The sequence below is a fragment of the Capricornis sumatraensis genome, chromosome 12 (assembly GCF_032405125.1).
Source record: "Capricornis sumatraensis isolate serow.1 chromosome 12, serow.2, whole genome shotgun sequence".
Taxonomy (NCBI): Eukaryota; Metazoa; Chordata; class Mammalia; order Artiodactyla; family Bovidae; genus Capricornis; species Capricornis sumatraensis.
This window is the reverse complement of record NC_091080.1, coordinates 84646579-84670542: the sequence shown is the minus strand read 5'-3', so window position 1 is coordinate 84670542 and position 23964 is coordinate 84646579. Positions and strand designations below refer to the sequence as shown.

At 42.6% G+C, this 23964-nt stretch overlaps 1 protein-coding gene across 3 annotated transcripts in view; it reads right to left on the bottom strand.

Annotated features, from left to right (window-relative positions):
* The window catches only part of CLYBL (citramalyl-CoA lyase), a 222631-nt gene that overhangs the window by 82186 nt on the left and 116481 nt on the right, over nt 1–23964 (bottom strand). For all 3 annotated transcript variants that reach the window (XM_068984529.1, XM_068984530.1, XM_068984531.1), the window contains exon 2: nt 18357–18543. In XM_068984529.1, coding sequence (XP_068840630.1) covers nt 18357–18543 — 187 coding nt within the window. The remainder of the gene's footprint in view (nt 1–18356; nt 18544–23964) is intronic.

Sequence of the window (23964 nt, the reverse complement as noted above, 5' to 3'; positions counted from 1 at the left end):
GCCACATTTCCAATTTGAGGGCGCGTGCCAGAATTACAGACAAGGCCACGTTCAGCTTTACCTCCCAGCCTCCACTGCTCTTCTTAAAAAAGAAACAGTCTAAGTCATAGCATGTTCGGTCATTTATCTTGTTCCCTTTCCTCAATTCGCCGTTCTGACTTTCAAGAAAGGCATGTAATATCCCCATAGAATGTGATGATTTTCTTTGTTATTGTCAAAAAATGCTAATCCATGAAGAGAACCTTCCTGGGTAATGTTAATTCAGCTGCCTGTTTTATAATAGGATTATGTTTTCCAGGATTTAAAAATCCCACTTGTTAGCTACCAAATAGACTTCTACAACAGCTATAAAATCTAATTTAATCCCTACTGGCATGAACGAAAGAGCCGAGGTACAATTTGTGTATAACTCCGCTTAACACCCTACAACCTCCAATAAATATGTAACATTGCTTTTGAAGTTATAAAAGGAAACTGTTCAGTGGGATAACGGGAGTCTCGTGGGTCCAATCATGCAATATCTCTAAGGCAGAACAAATGTTGTTTACATATGGTGAGGATTATGGGGAAAGTTTATTTAAACAGATTAATCCATGTTTACATGTATTAATGCTCCCTTTTCCATCATGCAAATTCAAGTTAAAATGATCTTCATTTCTTTCGTTTGAAAATAATTATAGGGAGAGAGTCAACTACTTGGTCTCTTACCATTTAGTTTCAGATCCTAATTAGTTTAGAATAAATTTCAGAACACTGTACCAAACTCAAAGTAGAAGGCTAACACTGTGTTTCAGTTTACAAAGGTGGAGGGCATTTTCTGGAGGATAAGTGAAGATAAGAGAAAGAGAGGGGACCCAGAAATGATCCTGTGGGCCAGAGAGAGTGGTGAGCAGATTCCCTTTTGTCTTTGGCTGTTCACTCTCCTATCATCCTCTCTTCACAAGTGCAGTAGAGTCGGCATTAAAGGGCCTTCTGGGAATGTAAAATTCAAGGGCGGTGAAACGGAGACATATTTCTTCTCGTGCCCCTGCCCAGCCCCTCCTCCTTCAGACAGGTGACTATCGGGAAGCTTATGGTAGGCCAGATGGGACCAGAGATGCTCTGGCAAATATTGTTTCAAGATGAAGGAGAGGAAAACAAGGAGGCTGACATGTAACATATCAAAGACTATCCAGGCACCGGGAAGTTGAACATGCATCTCAGGGCAACCCAACCTCTTTAAAGATGCAAATTGCAGTCAAACACAGAAAACAGTAGGGTTCTGTTTATCCTTTCACAAAGGGTGCAAACTGCTAATCAGGCTCCATTGCTGGGCTGGCCACTTTGTTTATCAATAAACAGGAAGACAGTTAGACTATAATTTTCTTGCCTAGCACTGGTAGCCAAAAGGAAATGCTGGCAGCTTGGTAGTACTGAGTTCCAGTTGCATCAAAACCCAATTATTATTGTAATAATGTATGAGTGTTTGCAAGTTGCACAGGCGTGCTACACATGTCCCCGGAATCATGTGAAACATATTGGCAGAGAACAAGCTTGGTGATACATGGACTAAGGGGAGCTGTCAAAATAGGCCGGTCCTCCAAGGGCTCAGCTGCGGAGTGCTGTTTAAAAACACACACATGCCGGAGTTAGTGTGGCAGATATGGAAGTCTTCTACATGTAAGACAACACAACAAAAACATGGTTTGACGAATATCAAATGACACATAGGCTCTGAAATGGGAAATTGGATTGGAAGATGCTATAATTGCCACTGCAAGCTCTGTTACCATGGAACACTTGTACACCCTTTTAAAGAGATGTTCAAAGTTACTTTCATGTCAGTGGAGCTCCCTGCCTAAGATACTGTAAAATCCCAAATCTAAGATATAGTGCAAGATCTCAAATCTAACATGCAATAAAATTTAATCATACATGTGTTTAGGCATTCAAATTGCCCAAATCGTGACCTTAGATGTTTGGTTCATTTTGTCTGTATAGATGCTGTATGAGAAATTAAGAGGGGACCTCCCTGGTGATCCAGTGGTTAAGAATCCAACTCACAATACAGGAGATGCGGGTTCAATTCCTGGTCTGGGAACCAAGATCCCACATTCTCTGGAGCTACTACTGAGCCCAAGCACCGTAACTGCTGCAGGAAGGAGGACCCCTTCCAAGGCCCGAAACTAGGCACTTGTCTAACACTTGGAAATGAATTGTCCGAGGAGACACATGTGCTGACAAAGCAAGAGATTTTATTGGGAAAAGGCACCCAGGTGGAGAGCAGTAGGGTAAGGAAACCCAGGAGAACTGCTCTCTCACATGGCTTGCAGTCTCAGGTTTTATGGTGATTTGATTAGTTTCCAGGTTGTCTTTAGCCAATCATTCTGACTTAAGAGTCCTTCCTGGCGGTGCACGCCTTGTTCAGCCAAAATGGATGCCAGAGAGAAGGATTCTGGGAGGTGGTCAGACAGGTGGTGTCTCCTTTTGACCTTTCCTGAACTCTTCTGATTGGTGGAGGCTTATTAGTTCCCTGTTCCTTACCAGGACCTCCTGTCATAAAACAACTCATGCAAATAGTTACTATGGTGCCTGGCCAGGGTGGGTGGTTTCAATCAGCGTGCTTCCCCTAACACAACTAGAGAATTCATGCACCACAGTGAAAGATCCTGCGTGATGCAACAAAGACCCCGCATACCACAGCTACGACCAGATGCACTGGTCTTAGAGGAAGAAGGAAATAACTTAAGATACACTTAATTAAAGAAAGAAAGAAATTAAGATACACTCCAAGGTTCACATAGCTTGCAAGACAGGGCATGTCAAATATAATGTACAAAGGAACTATAAGTCCTGTAACAATGCTTCTACTAATGTTGAAATACTAATGATACAAGGGTTAATAACAGTTACTATTCTATTGATCACATGTAACTCATTATTCTTGAAATGTTTGCTGAGCACTTGCTACATACTAGGCTCTCTGGTAAGCTGGGGGAGGGGATACCGTGGCACCCTCTTTACAACAGCTGACAGGGAAGCAGACATGGGATAAGTCATTACATTAAGGGGTGATGACTATTATAAGAGGGTGTGTGAGCCACTCACTCGTATATGCACCTAAGCAGTCTTTACCGCTATGCCTGGCTCTCCAAGGTGACAACCCAAAGCTACCTACCTTGGCAACTTGAGGTAGGGAACTGTGACTCAATTCTGTTAGGGCAATACTCGTGAAAATGTGGCAGGTTCTCTGTGGCTCTGTTCATAACTCTCATTAGCAACTATAGTGACCAAAAGTGCATCATAGGGTATGAACTGACTGGCTTCCTCACTCCTTAGCTGTGTGCCTTTGGCTAAGTTTGTTAATCTCTCTGTACTTCACTATCCTTGTAATCAATGGGGATAATAACAACACTTCTTTCACAGAGTTTCTGAGACCATGAAATAAGTTATTCCATGCAAAGCAGTTAGGGATAGTGCTGCCACACAGAAAATGCTACGTACTCAGTGCATGCATCCTCAATCACTAAGTCATGTCTGACTTCTGCGACCCCTGTAGCCCACCAGGCTCCTCTGTCCATGGGATTCTCCAGGCAAGAATACTGGAGAGTGGGTTGCCATTTCCTCCTCCAGGGGATCTTCCCAACCTAGGGATTGAACCCACGTCTCCTGCATCTCCTGCACTGGCATGTAGATTCTTTTACCACCAAACCACCTGGAAAGTCCATATGTACTCAGTAAATGTTCTCTTTCTTTGTGCTGTGCTCAGATGCTCAGTTGCGTCCAGTTCTTTGTGACCCCATGGACCATAGCCTGACAGGTTCCTCTGTCCATGGGATTCTCCCAGCCAGAATACTGACGTGGGTTGCCATACACTTCTCCAGAGGATCTTCCAGAGCCAGGGATTGAACTTGTGCCTCTTACATCCTTTGCACTGGCAGGCAGATTCTTTACCATTAGCTCCACTCTTTCTCTGCTGCTAAGTCGCTTTAGTCGTGTCCGACTCTGTGCGACCCCATAGACGGCAGCCCACCAGGCTCCGCCGTCCCTGGGATTCTCCAGGCAAGAACACTGGAGTGGGTTGCCATTTCCTTCTCCAAAGCATGAAAGTGAAAAGTGAGTGAAGTCGCTCAGTCGTGCCTGACTCTTAGCGACTCCATGGACTGCAAGTCTTTCTCTAATACTATTCTAAAACGATCTTCAGCACCTTGGTCAGCTCCAAGAGGCCTGGTCTTCCTTGTTAGAGCAGAGCTGGAAAGAATGATTGCGGTGAACTGCCTTTTGTCCCAGGAATGGCCAAAGTTGAAAATATCTATGCAGAATGTCTCCAAGGGGGATATGGAAAGCCCGGTCATGGCTTAGTCCAGAGAGGCGTGACTGGTCTGAGCAGAGGCAGTTCTTGATCTGGTTCCCCTTAACCCTCTTAAGACTCCAAACTTGGGTTCTTCATACCCACTTCAAGCTCCCTGTTCTCTCACAGACTATTTGGAATAGTCTTTTTTTTTTTTTGCATTTATTGACTCTGTCTACTTTGCCTTCTCCCAAGCATTTATCCATCCACAACTCTAGGGTAGAGAAGCTCTTGACATCCCCTGTGCTCTGACACCTGCACCAGCCAGGTCAGACCTTCAGCGTTCCCCTGCTGCTAGGGAAGGGGGATTAGATGGTGTGGATAAAAGGCTAGTGGAACAGCCTCTTGGTGCTCAACCCTAGCTTTGCTCCTCTATGACATACTGAGAAAACTTGAGGAGTCCAACAGAAGCCCACGTTGATCTCAGGCCAGCCTCCTGGCTCATCTTCCTCTCTTGACTTTTGCTCTTCTGACCAATGTCTAGGGAGTTCTTTTTGGCCTTGTTATCTGGAGCCAATTAATACTTTGCCCAAGAACATGCTGCTGTTTAGACTAGATCTGGCCGAGGAGGTTAATTTTTCATCAGTGAACAGTGAGCACAGTCACATCAGTGGGGAAAAAAACTGTAAAAACATATCCAAAACAGACAGCATATCTTCAGCAGAAGGCATCCTTGAGTTAATTCACAACTTGACATTTGCTCCCAACTAATCCATACTTTCCTTTTCTTCTCCCTTTAAAACACCATCTTTCCTAAACTACAGAGCTGGTATAGAATAAAAATTAAACTATGACCACCCTGGGAAGTTCTAATGTACTTATATCTGGCTTTTATTGAAGTGCAGTTGATTTACAATGTTGTATTAATTTCCGCTGAATAGCAAAGTTACGCAGTTAAACATATACATACTCTTTTTCATATTCTTTCCCATTCTAGTGTATAACAGGATATTGAATATAGTTTCCTGTGTTATACAGTTGTTGTTGTTATTTAGTCGTATCTGACTCTTTGTGACCCCAGGGACTGTAGCCCATCAGGCTCCTCTGTCCATGGGATTTCCCAGGCAAAAATACTAGAATGGGTTTCCATTTCCTTCATAAGGGATCTTCCAGATATAGGGAATCACCCCAAGTCTCCTGTATCAGCAGGCAGAATTCTTTACTGCTGAGCCACCAGGGAAGAGCCATGCTAAATAGTAGGACCTTGTTATTTATCCATCCTATGTATACCAGTTTGCACCTGCTACTTCAGGCTCCTCTCGGCCCCCACCCCTGACCTCCGGCCCAGGGCAGCTCCTCTTGGCCGCGCTCGCTCGTGCACCAGTGCAGCTGCTGTGCTCGTGCGCCATCGCAGCCACCGCACTGGAAAAGGTCAGTTTTCATCCCAACTCCAAAGAAAGGCAATGCTAAAGAATGCTCAAACTACTGCACAATTGCACTCATCTCACACACTAGTAAAGTAATGCTTAAAATTCTCCAAGCCAGGCTTCAGCAATACGTGAACTGTGAAATTCCAGATGTTCAAGCTGGTTTTAGAAAAGGCAGAGGAACCAGAGATCAAACTGCCAACATCCAATGGATCATCAAAAAAGCAAGACAGTTCCAGAAAAACATCTATGTCTCCTTTATTGACAATGCCAAAGCCTTTGACTGTGTGGAAAATTCTGAAAGAGATGGGCATACCAGACCACCTGACCTGCCTCTTGACAAACCTGTATGCAGATCAGGAAGCAACAGTTAGAACTGGACATGGAACAACAGACTGGTTCCAAATAGGAAAAGGAGTCCGTCAAGGCTGTATATTGTCATCCCGCTTATTTAACTTCTATGCAGAGTATATCATGAGAAACGCTGGGCTGGAGGAAGCACAAGCTGGAATCAAGACTGCTGGGAAAAATATCAATAACCTCAGATATGCAGATGACATCACCCTTATGGCAGAAAGTGAAGAACTAAAGAGCCTCTTGATGAAAGTGAAAGAGGAGAGTGAAAAAGTTAGCTTAAATCTCAATATTCAGAAAAATAAGATCATGGCATCTGGTCCCATCACTTCATGGCAGATAGCTGGGGAGACAGCGGAAACAGTGTCAGACTTTATTTTTGGGGGCTCCAAAATCACTGCAGATGGTGATTGCAGCCATGAAATTAAAAGACGCTTACTCCTTGGAAGGAAAGTTATGATCAACCTAGATAGCATATTCAAAAGCAGAGACATTACTTTGCCAACAAAGGTCTGTCTAGTCAAGGCTATGGTTTTTCCAGTGGTCATGTATGGAGGTGAGAGTTGGACTATAAAGAAAGCTGAGTGCCAAACAATTGATGCTTTTGAACTGTGGTGTTGGAGAAGTCTCTTGAGAGTTGCTTGGACTGCAAGGAGATCCAACCAGTCCATCCTAAGGGAGATCACTCCTGGGTGTTCATTGGAAGGACTGATATTGAAGCTGAAACTCCAAAACTTTGGCCACCTGTGCGAAGAGCTGACTCATTGGAAAAGACCCTAATGCTGGGAAAGATTGAGGGCAGGAGGAGAAGGGGACAACAGAGGATGAGATAGTTGGATGGCATCATCGACTTGATGGACAAGGGTTTGGGTGGACTCCAGGAGTTGGTGATGGACAGGGAGGCCTGGCATGCTGCGGTTCATGGGGTCACAGAGTCGGACACAACTAAGCGACTGAACTGAACCGAATTCAGGCTCTCAATCCTTCCCTCCCCCGCCCTCTCCTCCCTGGTGCTCTATGCCTGTGAATCTCTTTGTGTCTCACAGGTACGTTCATTTGTGTCATATTTTAGATTTCACATATAAGTGATATCATATGGTATTTGCCTGCCTTTCTGACTTACTTTCCAAAGCATGATAATCTCTAGGTCTATCCATGTTGCTGTGAATAGCATTATTTCATTCTTTTTTATGGCTGAGTAATATTCCATTACATATATATATATATATAGGTTCATACATACATATTTGGAATCAGTCTGTTTTTTCGTGTCTGGTTCTAACTGTTGCTTCTTGACTCACATACAGATTTCTCAGAAGGCTGTAAGGTGGTCTGGTATTCCCATCTCTTTAAGAATTTTTCATGGTTTGTTGTGATCCACACAGTCAAAGGCTTTAGAGTAGTCAGTGAAGCAGATGTTTTTCTGAAATTCTCTTGCTTTTTCTATGATCCAGCGGATGTTCACAATTTGATCTCTGGTTCCTCTGCCTTGTCTAAATCCAGCTTGAATATCTGGACATTCTCGGTTCACATACTGTTGAAGCCTAGCTTGGAAAATTTTGAGCATTACTTTGCTAGTTTTCTGAGGAACCTCCACATTCTTTTCCATAGTGACTGTGCCAACTTACATTCCCACCAGCAGTATAAGGGAGTTCCCTTTTCTCCATACCCTCTCCAGCATTTATTATTTGTAAACTTTTTAATGGTGGCCATCCTGACTGGTGTGAGGTGGTACCTCGTTGTAGTTTTGATTTGCATTTCTCTAATAAGCAGCAATGATGAGCACCTTTCCATGTGCCTGTTGACCATCTGTATGTACGTCTTCTTTGGAGAAATGTCTATTTAGGTCTTCTGTCCATTTTTCAACTGGGTTGTTTGCTATAAAATGATTTGAGCTGTTTGTATATTTTGGAAATTAAGCTGTTGTTGGTCACATCATTTGCAAATATTTTCTCCCAGTCATGGTTTCCTTTGCTGTACAGACTCTTGTAAATTTGGCTAGGTTTCATTTGTTTACTTTTTATTTCTATTGCCTTGGGAGACTGACCTAAGAAAACACTGGTACAATTTATATCAGAGGATATTTTGCCTATGTTCTCTTCTAGGAGTTTTATGGTATCATGTCTTATATTTAAGTCCTTAAGCCATTTGAGCTTATTCTTGTGTATGGTGTGAGGGTGTGTTCTAATTTCAGCGATTTACCCTCAGCTGTCCAACTTTTCCAATACTGTTTTCTGAAGAGAATGTCTTTTCCCTTTGTATGTTCTTGCCTCCTTTGTCGATGATTAATTATCCACAGGTATATAGGGATATTATTTCTTGTCTCTCTAAATCAGAATTTTAAATTCTGCCTTAAAATATACCCACTAATTCATTACTGAAAACATAGTGGTATTTAATACTTTGATATGAGCTGCTATTGTTGTTCAGTTGCCCAGTCGTGTCCAACTCTTTGCAACCCCATGGACTGCAGCATGCCTGGCTTTGTTGTCCCTCACTATCTCCCAGAGTTTGCCCAAGTTCCTGTCCATTGCATCAAAGATGCCATTCAACCATCTCATCCTCTGATGCCCTCTTCTCCTTCTGCCCTCAGTCTTTTCCCAGCATCAGAGACTTTTCCAGTGGGTCAGCTGTTTGCTCAGATGACCAAACCACTGGAGTGGCAGCTTTAGCATCAGTCCTTTCAACGAGTATTCAGGTAATATGACCTATGACTACCCAAATAAGCGAACCTGGACAAAACCCAGTTCTTTGGAATCAAGCACTTGCCCTGCCGGATTTCCAGCTGTGTCTGCTTTCCGCCTGTGTCCCCGTATTCTGGTGGCGGCTTTGTGCGCTTGGTTCTTTGGTCACTGAGATTTAGCAAACTGAAACATCTTGGGCTTCTTTAGTGAAACCCACCTGTGTTCCCCTGATTAAAAAGAACAGACTTCAACTGGTAACCAAAGTTGGAATAAATAAGCCGACTGGTTTTCACTCTAGTCTCCAAGCTATTTCTTACTTCATTTCAGAGGAAGCGGCTACAGTTTCGACTTTGATCAAGTTTGGCTTACTTAAGCTAAGTTCCTTTCTTTCAACCTTAATTTTAGACCTGGGCTTTCCATAGTCAGGTATATCATGTTATAGACACTCCATCTTACTTAATTGGATTCTTATAAATTGCTGGAAAAGATATAACCAGCAACTTGAAGCCTGTATCTCTTTGTATAAAGAGATTTTGCTGAGCTTATGAAATGGAAATTGCTGACTATTAAGACTGTAATAAAGGTATTTGAATCCTTGCACTAAGAAGATGCCCAGTTTGAAGAATAAAACAATGGGAGTTGCGGGGGCGGGGGGTGAGTTTTTGTTGTTGCTGTTTTACCAATTACTCCACAAAAGGGAAAGACTATTTAAGGGTACAAAGAGATTAATAAAAGACTGGAAATATTTGACTGCTTTTATGAAAACTTGGATTGGTTTTCATATCAGAACCTTTAAGGATCAAAAAGACCTTGCAGAGTTCCTAAGCACATTTCATCTCTCCATACTGTTCCCAAAAGACTCACAGACACCAAAACTCCTATTGAAGAATCTCCCAAGCGCTCAAGTCTTTTAATAAAAGCAAGGTCCCTGGGAGAGGAACCTTCCCATCCTAATTTCACTCCCCTATTGAAGAGGCGTTGGCTCCCCACACCCTGTATACATTGAATCATTTACTGAATGTCAGTTAGCTTTCTCCCTGTTGGGACAACACACCTCCTCGCCACTCTACTATTTTATTTCAACCAAAGTGAAAGCATTGGAGTATTTAAAATTTAACCCAGTCGATTTGTGTATGCATATAGTAAGTGTAAATGCAGGCTTAGTGTCTATGTACCTATGTGTGAGAGCGCACACACTTGCACAGGAGAGCCAAATGAGAGAGCACAAATTAGAATAGATAAGCTCAGGGAAGAAAAAAAGGTTAGAAAAAAAAAGGCAATTAAAAGCTTTACAGAGGAACTCAAGGGTTAACTGATTTAACGTGAAGAGTGTCAGGAACTCATATTTATATTACTTGAAGATTAAAGATAAGTCAACAACCTTGATTGATATTTGATATTGATATTTGTGTTTTGTTTTTGTTTTTTTGGCCAAGTGGCATGTGAGATCTTAGCTCCCCGACCAGGGATGGAACCTGTGCTCCTTGCAGTGGAAGAGCAGAGTCTTAACTGTTGGACTCCCAGGGAAGTTCAATATTTCGTGTTTCTTAATGAGCAACTCATGATTGCTTCCCTGGTGGCTCAGACGGTAAAGAATCCGCCCACAATGCAGGAGACCCAGGTTCGATCCCTGGGTTGGGAAGATCCCCTGGAGAAGGAAATGGCAAACCACCCCGGTATCCTTGTCCGGAAAATCCCATGGATGGGGGAGTCTGGTGGGCTACAGTCCACGGGGTTACAAAGAGTCAGACACGACTGAGTGACTAACACTTTCACTTTTCACACTTGCAAATGGGCTTCCCTGGTGGCTCAGAGGTAAAGAATTCACCTGCAGTGCAGGAGATGCAGTCCATGGGGTCACGAAGAGGCGGGCACAACTGAAGAGACGGAGCACGCACACACGCTTGCAGATGCGATGACTCCTGGGTTCTGCAGACTCTGACAGGTAACTACAGGAGTCCTGGTAAGAAGCACTCTCTCTGCAGAGTACTGAGAAAGTGGTTTATCGTAGGGAACAAAGGCGTACTCCCCTCATCTCTATGGTGTTACTTCCAACTGTCTCTCTACAACCACAATCCTTTAGGCCTTACATAGGTCCTTGTATCCAGGATGGATGGAGGGAAGCAATCAGATAATGTGGCCTACGGCTTCCCTGGTGGTCCGGTGGTAAAGAATCCACCTGCCAGTGCTGGGGATGTGGCTTCGACCCCTGATTCTAGAAGAGCCCACATGCCGCAGAGCAACTAAGCCTGTGCACCACAGCTGCTAAGCCCTTGCTTCTTAGAGCTCCGCAACAAGAGAAGCCACCGCAACGAGAAGGCCGAGCATCACAGCTGAGAAGCGGCCCGATCACTGTAACTACAGAAAGCCTGTGCACAGCAACCAAGACCCAGCACAGCCAGTAAGAAAGGAGTCTTTACAACAAACAAAAGCAACAAAGAACATGGCCCTGGGCAGGGGGTGGGGGCAGTGATCTTCTGGGGTTTCTGTAGCACTGACGGTTACTTAGGAGGCAAATAGCTTCCCCCTGCTTTTCACAATCGACAAGATAGCCCTCCTGGCAGCCCAAGGGGCTCCACGTGCAGAGCGGAGGGAGGGGAAGGGAGCTGCTTCTCCAACCCCTCACCGACCATGGGCTCCCCTCAACTGCTAAGGGCACCCCTCCTCCAACACCCCAGTCCCAGCCGGGGCTGTCCTCCTGGTCTGTTTCCCAGAACTGAGAATGGTGCTGTGCACGGGGCTTCTCAGGGGAGAAAGGCCTTCAGAGTCAGCCACCTTCCTCCACCCTTCTCTTACTCCTTTCTGTCAAGGACCCAGCACAGAGATGCAAAGTGAAAATCTACTGCTTAGCTGCTTGCGAAAGATAATTTTCTCTTTGTTTTCCTGAGGAAAAAAATTAAGTAAGATCTTTCTAAGATAGCTGTTTCGAGCCCCCTAGTGTTAAGAAATCTGTGAAGGTGCTTGAAAGAAAAAGTGGTTATTTTGCTGTCCCTAGAGTTTTTTCTTTGTCTACAATAGTGGAGAGAGAGGCTAAAAAAAAAAAATTAATAATAATAGCAAAACTGGCAAACTCTGTGACATTTAGAGCAAAAACTTACCTGTGCCAAAACATTACCCTGTGAGAGTCAGGAATCCAGAATGCAAACCAATACCAGTAACCCTCGGCATTCTAAGCAAGCATCAGTGACTTGAGTTGATGCATCAGACTCTTGGCCAGGGTTGCAGCTAAGACAACTGCTCTGAGGTATTTATCAGCTACTCATTCAACACATTATATGCCAGGCACTGTCCTAAGAAGCACTTTACAAGTACCCACCCACTTAATATAATTTTGTGGGGGTAGAGACTATTGTTACCATTATTGCCTTCATTTTACAGATGAGGAAACTGAGGCACAGAGAGATGGGCTAAAGTCCATTTGTCCAAGGTCACACTGTTAGGACAAGCTGATGTCAGACTCCAGACACCAGAATCCAACAGTCTGGCTCCACAGTCTGTTCTTGACCATCAAATGACTTGAAAGAGACACCTTAAGGAATATGCTAAATATCCATTCTCTTAAATCTTCTAAGCTTCATTATTTTAAAAATGACATGGCTGCTTCTTTAGAAAAGCAATATTTATCTAGCACTTGCAAGTTTGCAAAATGCTTTTCTATTTGTGCCTCACAGCTGGCCCTGTGGTGGCTAGTACAGGATTCATTATTACCAATCTCATGGGACAGATAAAGAAACAGAGCCTCATAGATTACAGGACTCAAGTTCCCTGGATAAATAGTGTTGAAATTGGGACCTTTACGTGGATTGTCTGTTGTCAAGCCCTCTACCCTTTCCACTGAACTGGGTTGTTGGTCTCAAATCAAGTTGCCTGTGAGTAACAGGGCAGATTTCACTAGCTCAGGTTCCCATAGAAAAGCCTTCTTCAAGTCACAACTCAGAGCTCCTCCTTTGGCTTCCTGAAGGATCCATGTAAGACCCTCATGATCCTACTCTCCAAATATACTCCCGCTCTTTACAAATCAAATTAGGAAAAAATCAGATTGTACATAAGTTGCTTCTGTCCTTCACAGGGAAACCTCCTCTCAGAAACTCCTGGAAGGTGTCCTCACCCAAATGTACTCAGATATAAAAACTCAGACAACAGGATATCCAACCCAGCTGAGAGGAGAAGGAATTCCCAGGGTGGGGGAAAGGTGAGTTTGGGATTGCAACTGTGCAACAGGCCTGAAGGACAGCTACTTCAGACTTGAGGGGATCGGAAGAGTCAAGGAGAGAGTTCTCCAAGAAGATGAAACTGAAAAAATACCAGATGCTTTGAAACATATTAAGAGGAGATTCAGACAATCAGGAAGAGGTGGGTTTTGCATTAGCAACAGCTGAATAGAAAAATAAACCAGGCGGAAAAAAGATAACTATGAACTCCAGGGAAAACAACAGGCTGGCAGAAAAGGAAAGGTGATCAGTTTATTACTATGTGACTCAACTCTGCTATTTTTTACACTGAACACCAATCTCCTCAAAGTTACATAGAACTGTATTAGGACAACTGACAGATGGGAAAGGTTCACATGCAATGGGAACAGGGTGGTAGTGGGGTGAGAAATAGTTCCCGTAGCATGGAGTCAATATCATGCCTGAAGTTGAAAAGATAATTCAAAACGTGTGTTGTTTAGAGACAAGGGACCATGCCACTCTCTTTGTTCTCCTCCTGCTTGCCATGGTGCCTGGCTGAGTAGGTACTCAATATTTACTGAGTATTTCAGTTTACACATTGAAACGTTAAACAAAGTTAAATATTTACTCAGCTAAAATAGCAGCCCAGGAGCCCTGCCTCTATCAGTTTCACTCCTACCTTCTTGGCCTCACCCAGCCTCATGGAGATTCACCAGAAATCTCTGCATTACTTGGCTTCTTTTCACTGTGTCCCAGCAAGCAGTGGCTTAGACAGCCTTGTATCTCCTCATGTATTTAAGAAGGAAAAGGAGAAGATAAGAGGGGAGTGGAGATGGTCTTTTCATCATCCATGCTTGGAAGGTGAGCTGGTAGGCCATCCCTGACATGAAGGAGCTGCTTAAACACAAATTGGATTAACAGGACAGGATTAGAGACTGCTGGAAGGTATTATATACTTATAAACTGCTCTGCTGAAGTGCCTCTTGTTTTCATTACAAGCCCACACTCCATAGAACCAGTCAGATGAAATATGGAATTGGTCAGTTACTAAAAATAGAAATAAAATGAAACATATAAAATGAAGTGACTAAGCTTTAATAATGCCAAGAAAGTTGAATTAGGCAATAAGAGTTCAGTTTAGCCAAACCATAACTAGATCATTTGAAATGAGAGTTTTAACATGGTAAGAAGTAAACATTAAAATGGTCTCTATCTCCTCCATCAAGAGGAATAATATTCAACAAGAAATATGATTAAAAGGTGACTTCAAGAAAGGAAAAAGAATAAGAGCTACATTAGAAGTTTCAGACTTATCTGGACATTTCAAATGAAGTCACCAGGTTTAAATGCAATAAAATCCTAAGAGACTGGAAGAATTTGCAGATGTGAATACAATGCTTCTGTCGGTAATCTTTGAGAAACTGCAGAGTATACAAAGGTGACAAAAGATAAAGAGAAGCCAAGGTACTAACTTTCAGAGAAAGGAGGAAAAGATTATATAATATGAGCTATGTAATATTCCATCACTTCCTGGCAAATACATGGGGAAACAGCATCAGACTTTATTTTTGGGGGCTCCAAAATCACTGCAGATGGTGACTGCAGCCATGAAATTAAAAGACGCTTACTCCTTGGAAGGAAAGTTATGACCAACCTAGATAGCATATTCAAAAGCAGAGACATTACTTTGCCAACAAAGATCCATCTAGTCAAGGCTATGGTTTTTCCAGTGGTCATGTATGGATGTGAGAGTTGGACTATAAAGAAAGCTGAGTGCTGATGTTTTTGAACTGTGGTGTTGGAGAAGACTCTTGAGAGTCCCTTGGACTGCAAGGAGATCCAACCAGTCCATCCTAAAGGAGATCAGTCCTGGGTGTTCTTTGGAAGGCCTGATGCTAAAGCTGAAACTCCAATACTTTGGCCACCTGATGTGAAGAGTTGACTCATTGGAAAAGACCCTGATGCTGGGAGGGATTGGGGGCAGGAGAAGAAGGGGACGACAGAGGATGAGATGGCTGGGTGGCATCACGGACTGAATGGACGTGAGTCTGAGTGAACTCCGGGAGTTAGTGATGGACAGGGAGGCCTTGCGTGCTGCAATTCATGGGGTCACAAAGAGTCAGACACAACTGAGCGACTGAACTGAACTGAACTGAATATGCCAACAAGTGAACTTGAGGCTGATTCCTGGCAAAAATTCAGGAGGTTCAAATCTTGGTTCTGCCATATAATGGCACTGTGTTCCTGGACCCTGGACAAAACTTTGATATAAGGTGTAAACAAGATAATTAAAGTATTTATTATAGCACCTCTTACATTCTCAGTACATGGTAGCTATTACCATTTTTCCATCTGCAGCACTTCAAAGTGAAGGTGGTAACGACGAGGTAGTACTGACAGGGGTTCTTCAAGATCAAGTCTCATCTACTTAAACTCATTTTTTTGGAGAGATGGAGGTACAGGGAGAGAGAAGGCATTGCTAAACCATGTAGATCAGAAAGGAGTCTTCATCTTGGAACACATTAGGTAAAAATCTCGTCTCTTCTTGTGAAAAGACTGGATTTTAAGAGAATTAGGTGACTGAATAACCATCTTCACAGAACTCATTCATGAACCTGACCTCTCCATGCTTCAGCTTCCTCATGTGTGCTGTGCTTAGTCACTCAGGCGTGTTCAACTCTTTGCGACCCCATGGACTGTAGCCCACCAGGCTCCTCTGTCCACGGGATTCTCCAGGCAAGAGTACTGGAGTGGGTTGCATGCCCTCCTCCAGGGGATCTTCCCGACCCAGGGACTGAACCTGAGTCTCCTGTGTCTCCTGCCTTGCAGGTAGATTCTTTACCCACTGAGCCATTAGGGAAGCCTTCCTTATCTGTATACAGAGTATAATAATAGTAACTCAATGGGATGTTACTCAAATTGAAACCTTTAGAACAATGCTTAGCATTTAGTCACCACTATATAAATGTCTGTTAAGGGACTTCCCTGGTGGTCCAGTGGTTAAGGCCCTGCACTTCCAATGCAGGGGTTATGGGAAAATACGACTCCACATTCTGCCTGGTGTGGCCAAAAAAAAAAAAAAGTTTGTTAAATAAACTTGAATAGAAGTTTCTAGCGGCATGTTTGCATAGCACTTGGCTCCAACCTCTTCAACATCTCTATCAGAAACCTGTCAAATTTTTGTACAGGGTGCTGGTCAGGTTCTCAGATAACATAAATGTTGGATGAGGAAATCAAAACCCAAAAAGACATTGACAGGCTGGGGCTATGAAATGAAATACATGAGATAAAATTAAGTCCTGGGTAAAAATTTTAAGAGAAAAAACGTGTTTTACAAGTGCTGGCCTGGCTTACCAGAACTCTCTGCGGGTAAGAAAAGGAAATTTGGTTGACTCCAAGTTCAGCATGTGTATAAGTGTGTCTGGCAGTTAACATCAATTTTAGGTGCACTGAGAACTGCAGTGTTCTGACTGTCTGGACATCTTCACCAAGACAGTGGGCACAATTTGCCCACCCTAAACTCTTCTCCCCTCGCCCCTCCTTAGGTTCCTCCTAAGTAGTGGCTCCAGGTATTAGGATGCGCTTCAGAACGCAGATTAACAGAAAGCAAACATGAGGCAGGAATGAACCATATTTCCAACTCAACTGGGTGGCAGGAAACATCCTTCGGTAGTAATGGGAAGATAGCCTCAAGGTTTGTGAAGAAATATAATTAGAAGTTTATCAGAGCACCGAATGGCTCACTGTGCTACATGCTAAAATAAATTCCCCTCTAATCATGATTACTACAGGATTTATCTAATCTATTTCCTATAGGAAATCAAACTACTCGAGGGCATTTTATCAAACTTACTCCTTGTTATAATCCCTGTCCCTGACAAAAGAAGATTTTTGTCATCCCATGGTACAGATAAGAAATTGAGGCAAAGAAGTAGAGTGAATCGCCCTGGGTCACAAAGAACTAGAACTACAATTTAGTATCTAATCTTAGAGTGGCTATGTGAGTTCTGGAAGGAAGAATACTGGAATCATATTACATCCTTCAAGAAAAGCCCTATTTACCTTAATCTGTGGAAGAAAGAAGATTAATTGTATTTTCCTTGGTGCATGCCAAAGATGTTGGATAGACGCTTTAGATTCCACATGTTTATTCTAATCCTTTACCATATACTTGTAAAGCCTTGGTGTCACCATTAGAAAGATGCTGGAAACTAACTTTTAAAAAAAAATAAGGCCACTATTGGTTTGCTAGAATCTCCAGGGAAACAATTAATCAAAAAAGTTGTACAGGACAAGCATGCTATTTCAGATCACCAAGGAAAAGAAACTATCCGCATAGATAAAACTTCAGATGGCCAGCCCCTCTGTGCCTCCAGCCCCACAGTCTATTCCCAGCCCAACCTCACTGTCGAAGGACTGGACAGGGGAAGGTCGAGGGAAAACATGTTTTTAATTTAAAAAGTTCCATGGCAACATCAGTTATTATAATGATTTATGTATTTTACCCAATTATTTGAACAAATCTGTGTTCATTATAAAAACCTAGAAAATGAAGATAAGCAAACCAAAATGAAACAAAAGGCATTCATCATGTTACCAGCCAGCAAGGACCTTTTGTATCTGTTTACAAACTGGGTATTTTTTAAGACGCATTTCTCTGATCAGGCCATGAGAAAACCAGCTAGAACCTGCAAGTTTGAAGTTCTGTGTGTAGTTTCCCTTTAACTATGGAGGGAAAACAGTGACTTATCCATTGAAGACTATTTGTTATTGGCACTTGTCCTGGAAAAGATAAGGTCACTCACTACACTTTTTACCTGGCAGTAAAAAGAAATAAATTCCTAATTTCATCTTATTGATCTGAAAAATTCATACCACAAGTCTAGGATTAACTGATTTACTTAAACCAGCAAATATCACAGCTGAAACAGATTGAGAATCGAATTCTCTTTCTTTTTAAGCATATATCTCTTTATCTATACACACACACATAATCATATATACTGAAGATCACAGTTTTAAATATATTTTGGCTGGATTCCTCCTGTCTCTTGGAGAAAAGAACCATACACATTCAGAACTCATACAAGGGCTGGTCAAGAATATATTCCATGCTGATATATTGTTCTTAGTTGCTCAGTCGTGTTCAACTCTTTGCAACCTCAAAGACTGTAGCCCACCAGGCTCCTCTGTCCATGGGATTCTCCAGCAAGAATACAGGAGGGGGGTTGCCATTTCCTTCTCCAGGAGATCGTCCTGACTCAGGGATCAAACCTGGGTCTTCTGCATTGCAGGTGGATTCTTTACCATCTGAGCCACCAGGGAAGCCCATGAGTATATTAGTAATCAGCACACAGTGAATATGGTAGACTCTTTCCAAATCGTGAGCAATGCTACCAAATTTCAATGCATTTCTTTTTTCCACTTTAAGGAAAAATCATGCCGTTACCTTTTTGTTCACAGCTACACCATCCTCACAGTCGAGCACCGCACAGTCTACATTCAGGGAGGGAATCTTGTTTATCTTCTTTTCATCATTGCCAGGTACATACAGCACGGCCCTCCGGGGGATGTACTTGTGGCTGAGTGAGGAACTGCATCCAAGCCTGGGCACGTCAGCTGCCAGGGACGCTTTCCTGCAGGAGACATAATTCAAGTTAGTCCAGAATAGAATTTACTTACAGACTTTTGAAAGACCTTATTTAAATGCAAAATTAAAAGAGAAAACATGGATAATTTTTTAGAATTACCGCAGAACATAATCACACATAACGACTAGGAAAATAATTATAGAAATAATCAAGAAACAGAATGTCATTTTGGCTGAGGTCTAAAAAATATATAACACGGTTTACTGACACAACCTTCTGAGAAAAAAAGGAGGGTGTACCTATCTCCTGTTGGAAAAACCCTTCCAGCATTAATATACTGTCTGGGTAGCATCCATGGAAGAAAAGTAAGCAAATTTATATCCAAAAGCTCGCAAAGAGTAAAACTACCTACAATTATATGAAAGTAAAAAGTAAAAAATAAACAATCTAGGGACTTCCCTGGTAGTCCAGTGGCTAAGACTCCATGATCCCAGTGCAGGGGGCCTGGGTTCCATCCCTTGTCAGGGAACTAGATCCCACATGCCACAACTAGAATAATCCCACAGACCACAACAAAAACTGAAAATCCCTAGTGGCAAGTAAGACCTGGAACTGCCAAAATAAATAAATATTTTTAAAAAGGAAAAAGAAAGTAAACTATACATGTAAGCAAAATCTATGGCTCTCTCCCTGATAGTAAATCTTTTTAAGTAGACAAGTGATTTGCATTCAATTTTAACAACAAAGAGGAATAGCTACTTCTTAAGACAGTAGAAAGGTGAATAAGAAAAGACCATTACTAATAATAGCTCTATAATTATGGTCAACTTGACTGCTGAAAATCTCAGATTCTTCATGTGTAAAAGTAATACTCACCTTGCAGTTTGTTGAGAAAATTAAGTTACAGGAAATAATGTATAAGAAGCGATCAGTTAGAGCCTGGGGGTTATCAGCTTGATGTGGTTGTGGGTGCGGCAGGCATGGCGGCCAATCGCTACCGCTCTTCCTGGAGACACTCCAGCTCCAGCAGCCTGCCTGCTTGGAAATTCTGCACTCTCCTCGCTTCTCCTACTGTACTAAGTTTAGCCTCCTGCGGAAATGAGAAGCGTTGGCTGAAAGCTCCTGTAGCTCACTGCAGCCCTTGCCCCTAACCTGGTCTGAGTTTGGTCCTGTGGACAAACCATGTTTTAGCCCATAATACACGGCAAGGGAAAATGAAATCAGTTCTCACCAAGGCCAGTTAGATCATTTGAGGTACCCTGTGTAAAGGGCTTTCCTGGTGGCTCAGTGGTAAAGAATCCACTTGCCAATGCAAGAGACCTGGGTCAGGAAGATCCCCCGGAGAAGGGAACAGCAACCCACTAAGTATTCTCGCCTGGGAAATCCCATGGACAGAGAAGACTAGCAGGCTACAGCCCATAGGGTCGCAAAAGCAACCTAACAACAAGAATTCTGTTTAAAATGAAAATGCAGAGCCCTTGTTCAAAATGTATGCGGAATTTCAAGATGGAAATAGAAGAACATCACACGAAGCACCAGACCCTTCTAAGCATAGGGCCTCTGTGACCATGCAGGTCACACACCCATGAAACTAGCCCTGTTCCTAAGAGATGGAGCTATATGTCATGAAAATCCCGGTCAAGGAAAGGTTAAAGCCCCAGCAAACTTGGGAACACCCTAATGTGTTATTTCCCCAGGGTAAACAGCATCATCCTTCTAAAAGTATGTCAGCTATACTCTCCATGAAAGCTCGTGACATTTGGTAGTTATCTGAAGTTAATTCCATCAAGTATTTTATACAGTTGTAACATTTTGTCATATTAGTGTAGCTTGTGACAATGTACACCAAGAAAAATCAGAATCTCCTTGGTGGCCCATCAGTTTTGTGAGGGCCCCCTTATTTGCTTTTTTAGCAGATCTTAATAAAACTTGAGTCTGAGTCTTATTTTTCTATAACATAAGCATTGTGCTATGTGAGGTATGGTGACAAATAGATGGATTTTAAAAGTGTATGTGTATTACAAGAAAAATTGATGCTTTTGAACTGTGTTGCTGGAGAAGAATCTTGGGAGTCCCTTGGACTGCAAGGAGATCAAACCAGTCAATCCTAAAGGAAATCAACCCTGAATATCCATTGGAAGGACTGATGCTATAGCTCCAGTACTTTGGCCACCTGATGCAAAGAGCTGACTCATTAGAAAAGACCCTGATGCTGGGAAAGATGGAGGGCAGGAGGAGAAAGGGGTGACAGAGGATGAGATGGTTACATGGCATCATCAACTCTACGGACATGAGTGTGAGCAAACTCCGGGCGATAGTGAAGGACACGGAAGCCTGGCATGTTGCAGTCCATGGGTCGCAAAGAGTTGGACATGACTGAGCGACTAAACAACAACAAAATTACAAGACATTTTACTTAGTATTTGATAAATATATTTGATATAGATATTTGATATATCTAGATATATCTAGTATATTTAATATAAAATACACCAGATAATTGAAGAATCTAAAAGTATCCATCATCATTTCATATTGATTGACATATCTGGTTTATCTTTAAAAAGAGAACATATAATGAATAGCAACAACCATGTTTTACTTATTCATACTGGAAACCAGAATTTGCAATATATACATTTCCTTTGAAAATGGCAAAAAATGCAATCAAAAGAGATAAAATTTTTATTTACCAGGAAATTCTTAGGGCAATTCTCATGAGGATTTATTGTAACTGCATGCGTAAAAACCAAAGAGACCTTCATTTCATGAAAACTGAGATTTCCTCCGTGTGAAATAGCTTCTGACTGCCAATGCGGATCCAGTCACTGTGGTCTCCAAGCCACACCGCCTGAGTGTAAAAGCTGGAGCCACACAGACATGGCTGACAGGTCACACCACCATCACGTTAAACATCCTGAGGGCAAATCATTCTTAGGATGTTCATATGATGTATAATTTTTAAAACAGAAAACCATTTTAAAAAGTCTTCTGCTACTGCTCAAGGTGTTTCTGCTGGTTTCCCAGATAAAGACTCCTATGACCACTGAAACATTGTTTTCCTCTTATCCCTGCTCAAACACTGTCAACAGCTCCCCATTACCTACAGGATTCAGCTCAGGCTCAGCGGACAGCCCTTTTCTGAATTTATATCCCAGGCTGCAACTGTCTACCCTAGGAAAATTAGGTTATGACTGTCTCCACAAAATGCCATATCATTTCCATTGTACCTGTATTTCTGCTGGAAGTTTATTTGAAACTTATGGATCCTTCCGGCTTGGCTCAGGGTCCACCTGATTGCGGAGCCTTTTCTGACCATTCATTTTGAAACTCTCGCAAGTTCAAAAACAGCGTTTATCATTGGTAACCAAACCAGAATCAGCAAAGGACTGGCTCTGTCATCATGGCTGAAGTTAATCAAGAGGCACGTGCTTTCTGGAAAGCCAATGGATGCTATAAACCAAGACACTTATAAAAGGTTCCTGCTTCAGATCCAGTAATTTCAAGTAACTCAACCTAATTCCTTCTGGGAATTGCTGTAGGTTAAATTCTTGTGTCCCCCACTCCAAAATTCACCTGTTGAAACATAATCCCCAAAATGATGGGCGGGCATTTGGGAGGTGATTAGTTATGAAGGAGAGAACATAGGTGATTAGTGCCCTTATAAAAGAGACACCAGAAAGCTCCCAAGCTGGCTCTGCCATGAGAGGACATAGTGAAGACTGCCATCTATGAACCAGGAAGTGCATTCTTGTCAGACACTGACTCTTCCAGAGCATTGAACTTGGAAGCCCCAGCCTCTAGAACTGTGAGAAATAAATTTCTATTGCTTATAAGCCACCCAGTCTATGGCAATTTGTTACAGCAGCCCAAATGAATTAAGACAGAAATTTATTTTTTTAAATGATCAGAAATAAAACTAGATATATATAATATTAAGAACTGAAAACAATCTTTAGGTCCATCAGCAGGATAAATTATAATACCTACAACCAATGACATTTTAATGCCATCATTAAAAAGTGTGTTAAAAACATTTATATGAAGATTGTTCTTTTCATAAACAGAAAATATAACATTATATATGCAATAACATCTCAACTTTATAAAAAATGCAAAGGAAAACATCTGAAATAAAGTACATCAAAATGTTCTTAAGGATGCCTCTGAACTGTATAGTCCAGGATTAAGATTTCTCTGCTTCTACACTCTTATCCTATTTTGCGCATTTAAAGCATGACTTTATTTTTCTTACACAGGTTTATTTTCCTAAATCTTTATTTGCTTTTGGTCGCACTGGGTTTTCGCTGATTTTCACGGGCTTCCTCTAGCTATGGTGAGCAGGGGCTACTCTCCAGTTACAGTGCGTGGGCTCCGCATTACAGTGGCTTCTCTTGTTGAGGAGCGCAGACTCAGCTGTTGTGACGCACCGGCTTAACTGCCCTGTAGCATGTGGAATTTTCCCGGGCCAGGGATCGAATCTGTGTCCCCTGCATTGACAGGTGGGTTCTTATCCACTGTACCACCAGGTAAGTCCAACCATCACTCTTTTCTAAAAAAATCCTTTTATAATAGCCTTGAAGTAAAGTGAAATGAAAGTCGCTCAGTCGTGTCCAACTCATTTGCAGTCCCACGGACTGTAGCCCACCAGGCTCTTCTGTCCTTGGGATTCCCCAGGCGAGAATACTGGAGTGGTTTGTCATTCCCTTCTCCAGGGGATCTTCCCAATCCAAGGTCAAACCCAGTCTCCCGCATTGCTGGTGGATTCTTTACCACCTGAGCCACCAGGAAAGCCTTAAAACAAACCAGTAAAATCATGTGAGAGGTTTCAAGTGGCAGCATAATATTGTGGAGAGTGTAAGAACCACCTATATGAAATTGCTGACATCTGACCATTTTGGCCACCAAAAATGCTAATTTTGTGTGGTTCAAGCCCATATTGTGACTGGCAGTCAGAAGAGAGGGTGAGAAGCACCATAATGGCTGCCCCATACAGGAGAGAGTCAAGTAGTATACTCACGCATAGCTACTATGGTGATCTGACACCCGGGTGGTGCTGGTCAGCACAGCCCCATGTCAGGAATCTGGTTGGACACCAGAAACCCTCAGTTAGATCACAAGCTTGCTGATGGAAGGGCAGTCTTAGGTCTCCCCACCCTTCCTTAGCACAGGCCTTGCTTACAAGAGGCACACAATTCTGTTACCTCATTACCCACCCCAGAGAAGGCAATGGCACCCCACTCCAGTACTCTTGCCTGGAAAATCCTATGGACAGAGGAGCCTGGTGGGCTGCAATCTATGGGGTCACTAAGAGTCGGACATGACTGAGCGACTTCACTTTCACTTTTCACTTTCATGCATTGGAGAAGGAAATGGCAACCCACTCCAGTGTTCTTGCCTGGAGAATCCCAGGGACGGGGGGAGCCTGGCGGGCTGCCGTCTATGGGGCCGCACAGAGTCGGACAC